The sequence below is a fragment of the Sardina pilchardus genome, chromosome 10 (assembly GCF_963854185.1).
Source record: "Sardina pilchardus chromosome 10, fSarPil1.1, whole genome shotgun sequence".
Lineage (NCBI taxonomy): Eukaryota > Metazoa > Chordata > Actinopteri > Clupeiformes > Clupeidae > Sardina > Sardina pilchardus.
This window is the reverse complement of record NC_085003.1, coordinates 32,282,926-32,287,925: the sequence shown is the minus strand read 5'-3', so window position 1 is coordinate 32,287,925 and position 5,000 is coordinate 32,282,926. Positions and strand designations below refer to the sequence as shown.

The 5,000-nt window shown below is 55.1% G+C and overlaps 1 protein-coding gene across 1 annotated transcript in view; it reads left to right on the top strand.

Annotated features, from left to right (window-relative positions):
- hipk2 (homeodomain interacting protein kinase 2) overlaps positions 1-5,000 on the top strand; it is a 75,458-nt gene that overhangs the window by 22,318 nt on the left and 48,140 nt on the right. Inside the window, exons 2-3 of the mRNA XM_062546522.1 lie at positions 3,283-3,690; positions 4,141-4,801. Coding sequence (XP_062402506.1) covers positions 3,283-3,690; positions 4,141-4,801 — 1,069 coding nt within the window. The remainder of the gene's footprint in view (positions 1-3,282; positions 3,691-4,140; positions 4,802-5,000) is intronic.

The window sequence follows — 5,000 nt, the reverse complement described above, 5'->3', positions numbered from 1 at the left end:
CAAGCAACTTTGACCAAATTATTTTTAGTGTAAAATCCTGGCAAGGAATGGTATAATCTGTGCTGTGACATCTGGCTTGGGGATTTAGGGGATTACAGAGCCTTGCTAATAGCATAGTAGACACTCTGTATTACAGGTCCTAGGGACTTGGACCACACACACACACACACACACACACACACACACACACACACACACTCACACATTCAGGCACAGACCCACACATTTGTGTACCTGAGCCTCTCTAGTCATTTGAGTCTGCCAGGGAAATGGTTGAACTTAAATGGCTCCTCACTTTGCAAAACCTTGACAAATGAGCACCATGATGCTCTGTGGAGGACATCCGCTGTGTTGCTCCACCTTTAGCACCTCCAGGGCTTATGAAACACTTAATGAAGGAAGCGTGCCTTGCTGTCTGTCAGAAATAGGCCCTGAGAGCGACACTGGGATTACGGTTGATCTATAAGAGGACAGACAGCCACCGCTAGGGCTGAGAGGAGGGGGCTGATTGGAACACGTAGCCTAACTTTAGCCTGACACATTCAACACGGTCACCGGGGCATGATGTAAGCTCTGTGGCACACAAACACAGAGATACACACACACACACACACACATATGCAGGTCGTTGGACTAATCTGGCTGTACACAAATGCACACACACACACACACACACACACACACGCACAGTAATGAAGACAAAATGTCCCAAACTTATCCCAAACTGATGGAATTCCTTAGAATTCCTTAGCATGACAGAGATCCATCATGCTCCCTGAAATTATCCCAAACTGATGGAATTCCTTGGCATGACAGAGATCCATTATGCTCCTTGAACGAGAGAGAGCAGGAGAGAGGATGAGAGAGAAGAAAAACCCACCAGTAGTGTGGGTGTGAAATGTTGGATTTAGGGCTAATTACTTACACAACAGACTCACACACACACACACACACACACACACACACACACACACACATACACACACACGCAACATGGTGGCCATGATGCCCCCTACACAATATGAATAGCATGTTTGAGAATGGTCCATGTGTTGAGTCTATGTGGAGGGGAATAATCATTTGCGTGTTACTAACAGGCTGATGTTGGAGGGCTATTTTAGTCCTGTTGTTTGCCCAGAGAAGCTCTGCAGTGTCCCAGAGTGGAGTCTTCTTTCCCCTGGATCTCCCCTAACCCCCCTCCCCTCCCCTCTGTCTCCAGCACCAGCGAAGGGGTTGTCTCTGTGGTGTTGTTGCCAGCATCTGAAGTTGAGCAGTGGGTCAACCACCCCTGTGTTGTTTTGATGTTGCTGCCGCTGCTGATTCTGGTGTTTTGTATGTCTGTTATCTTGTGTGTGTGTGTGTGTGTGTGTGTGTGTGTGTGTGTGTGTGGTGTTATCTATGTGTACAGTATGTGTGTGTGTGTGTGTGTGTGTGTGTGTGTGTGTGTGAGAGAGAGAGAGAGAGAGAGAGAGAGAAAGAGAAAGAGAGAGAGAGGCATTTTTCGTCATGGAAGCATGTGCACAAGCCCTGTTACATGCATGTTTATTGGGATCTCTGCCTTCCTTGTTTTTCTTCCTGTCTCTTTTATCCTGTCTTCCCGCTGTCTCAGTTCCCTCGCCTCTTTTTCACGCTATCAACCTATTTCTCCTTTTTTATGGAGTATCAATTCTTATTTTTCTTCCTCCTCTTCTCTCTCCTCCTCTTCTTCTTCCCTCTCTGTCTCCTTCTCTCTATCCCTGTTTGGGGCCGTGGTGCTAGTGTAGTGTGGGATCCTAGTGCTGTTTACCTAGTGGCTCTGGGGAGGGGGAGGAGTGTGTGTGTAGGGAGAGGAGTGGGGTTAGTGTGTGTGGAGGGAGAGGAGTGGGGTTAGTGTGTGTGTAGGGAGAGGAGTGGGGTTAGTGTGTGTGTAGGGAGAGGAGTGGGGTTAGTGTGTGTGTAGGGAAAGGAGTGGGGTTAGTGTGTGTGTAGGGAGAGGAGTGTGTAGGGAGAGGAGTGGGGTTAGTGTGTGTAGGGAGAGGAGTGTGTGTAGGGAGAGGAGTGGGGTTAGTGTGTGTGTAGGGAGAGGAGTGGGGTTAGTGTGTGTGTAGGGAGAGGAGTGGGGTTAGTGTGTGAAGGGAGAGGACAGAGGAGTGGGGTTAGTGTGTGTGTGTAGGGAAAGGAGTGGGGTTAGTGTGTGTGTAGGGAGAGGAGTGGGGTTAGTGTGTGTGTAGGGAGAGGAGTGGGGTTAGTGTGTGTGTAGGGAGAGGAGTGGGGTTAGTGTGTGTGTAGGGAGAGGAGTGGGGTTAGTGTGTGTAGGGAGAGGAGTGTGTGTAGGGAGAGGAGTGGGGTTAGTGTGTGTGTAGGGAGAGGAGTGGGGTTAGTGTGTGTGGAGGGAGAGGAGTGGGGTTAGTGTGTGTGGAGGGAGAGGAGTGGGGTTAGTGTGTGTGTAGGGAGAGGAGTGGGGTTAGTGTGTGTAGGGAGAGGAGTGTGTGTAGGGAGAGGAGTGGGGTTAGTGTGTGTAGGGAGAGGAGTGTGTGAAGGGAGAGGAGTGGGGTTAGTGTGTGTGTAGGGAGAGGAGTGGGGTTAGTGTGTGTGGAAGGAGAGGAGTGGGGTTAGTGTGTGTGGAAGGAGAGGAGTGGGGTTAGTGTGTGTGGAAGGAGAGGAGTGGGGTTAGTGTGTGTGGAAGGAGAGGAGTGGGGTTAGTGTGTGTGGAAGGAGAGGAGTGGGGTTAGTGTGTGTGGAGGGAGAGGAGTGGGGTTAGTGTGTGTGTAGGGAGAAGAGTGGGGTTAGTGTGTGTGGAAGGAGAGGACAGAGGAGTGGGGTTAGTGTGTGTGTGTAGGGAAAGGAGTGGGGTTAGTGTGTGTGTAGTGGGGTTTCTGCGCGTCTTTTTGCAGTGGATCAGTGCTCAACACTTCCCCATTTTTGTAATACCCTCGATATACATATTGTTGGAAAGCTTAGTTCATGGTCGTTCATGTGAGCACAATAACTTCATTTTGTAAATGTTACCAAAGCAACTGGTTTCGCCTTGCAGGGTCACAAATAACGTGAGATTGTAATTCTGTCGATTGTAATGTTCTGATGTTTGGTTGCTGAGTAGTGTGTGACTTTCATGTCTGTTTTATTGTGATGTTTAGCCATGTTTCAGCAGCAGACTAACCCAAGCCTCTCACTCTCTCTTTCTGTTCCCTCTCTCTGTTCTCTCTCTCCCTCTCCCTCCCTCTCTCTCTCTCTCTCTCTCTCTCTCCCTCTCTCTCTCTCTCTCTTTCCCTCTCTCTTTCTCTCTCTCTCTCTCTCTCTCAGGTATGGCCCAAGTGCAGGTGTTCTCTCCGCAGCAGGCTCTGGCGTCCAGCGCTTTCTTTAGCGTCAAGAAGCTGAAGGTGGAGCCGGGAGGCTGCGGCTGGGACATGACGGGCTACGGCTCGCACCCCTCGCACCACCCGCACCACCCGCACCACGCCGCGCCGCACCACCCCCACCCGCACCACCACCCTCACCAGCAGGGCAGCAAGAGCAGCGGGGGCGGCCTGTGCGCCTCTCTGGCCGCTCCCCCCGTGGGCCTCAAGGCGGCCGCGCTCCCCTACGAGCAGGCGCTCCTGTTCCCCGCCAGCTCCACCGGTCACATCCTGGTGGCGTCCGCCACCGCCGCTAGCTCCTCGGTCGTCACGGCGCCGTTGCTGGGCGCCGTCAGCAGCCGCGGGAGCGCGGGAGGCGGGAGCAGCAGCAGCGGAGGAGGAGGAGGAGGAGGAGGAGGAGGAGGAGGAGGGTCGGGGCCGGGCCACAACCTGACGCGGCGCAGCACGGTCAGCCTGCTGGACACGTACCAGCGCTGCGGCCTGAAGCGCAAGAGCGAGGAGTTGGAGCAGCACCTTCATCATCATCATCATCAGCACCATCAGCACCAGCAGCAGCAGCAGCAGCAGCAGCAGCAGCAGCAGCACAACCACAATCACAATCACAACCCCAACCACAACCACAACCCCTCCCAGACCACGGAGGAGCACACCATGACCCACAACGCCTCAGGCAGCAGTGGAGGAGGAGGTGGAGGAGGAGGAGGAGGAGGTGGAGGTGGAGGAGGAGGAGGAGGAGGAGGAGGGGGAGGGGGAGTGGCAGCAGTGCAGGCGGCTGCTCTCCCTGTTTCCTCAACAACCACCACAGCCGCCCCGCCCGCCGCCGCCGCCACCACGGCAACGGCAACGGCCACCACGGCGACGGCCGCGTCCACGGCGACGTCCAAGAACAGCGGCGGCAACAGCGAGGGCGACTACCAGCTGGTGCAGCACGAGATGCTCTGCTCGATGACCAACACCTACGAGGTGCTGGAGTTCCTGGGCCGCGGCACCTTCGGCCAGGTGGTGAAGTGCTGGAAGCGCGGCACCAGCGAGATCGTGGCCGTCAAGATCCTGAAGAACCACCCGTCGTACGCGCGGCAGGGCCAGATCGAGGTCAGCATCCTGGCGCGCCTGAGCACCGAGAGCGCCGACGACTACAACTTTGTGCGCGCCCACGAGTGCTTCCAGCACAAGAGCCACACGTGCCTGGTGTTCGAGATGCTGGAGCAGAACCTGTACGACTTCCTGAAGCAGAACAAGTTCAGCCCGCTGCCGCTGCGCCACATCCGGCCCGTGCTGCAGCAGGTGGCCACCGCGCTCATGAAGCTCAAGAGCCTGGGCCTCATCCACGCCGACCTCAAGCCCGAGAACATCATGCTGGTGGACCCGGCGCGCCAGCCGTACCGCGTCAAGGTCATCGACTTCGGCTCCGCCAGCCACGTCTCCAAGGCCGTGTGCTCCACCTACCTGCAGTCGCGCTACTACAGGTGAGCTAATCGCTAACCACCCGAGCAGACCGGTGTTCATGCTAACGCTAAGCTAAGGAGGCTAACCCCTCAGCAGACCGGCGTTCATGCTAACGCTAAGCTAAGGAGGCTAGCCCCCAAACAGTCGGGTGTTCATGCTAAGGCTAAGCTGAGGAGGCTAACCCCCTGGCGTTCATGCTAATGCTAAGCTAAGGAGGTT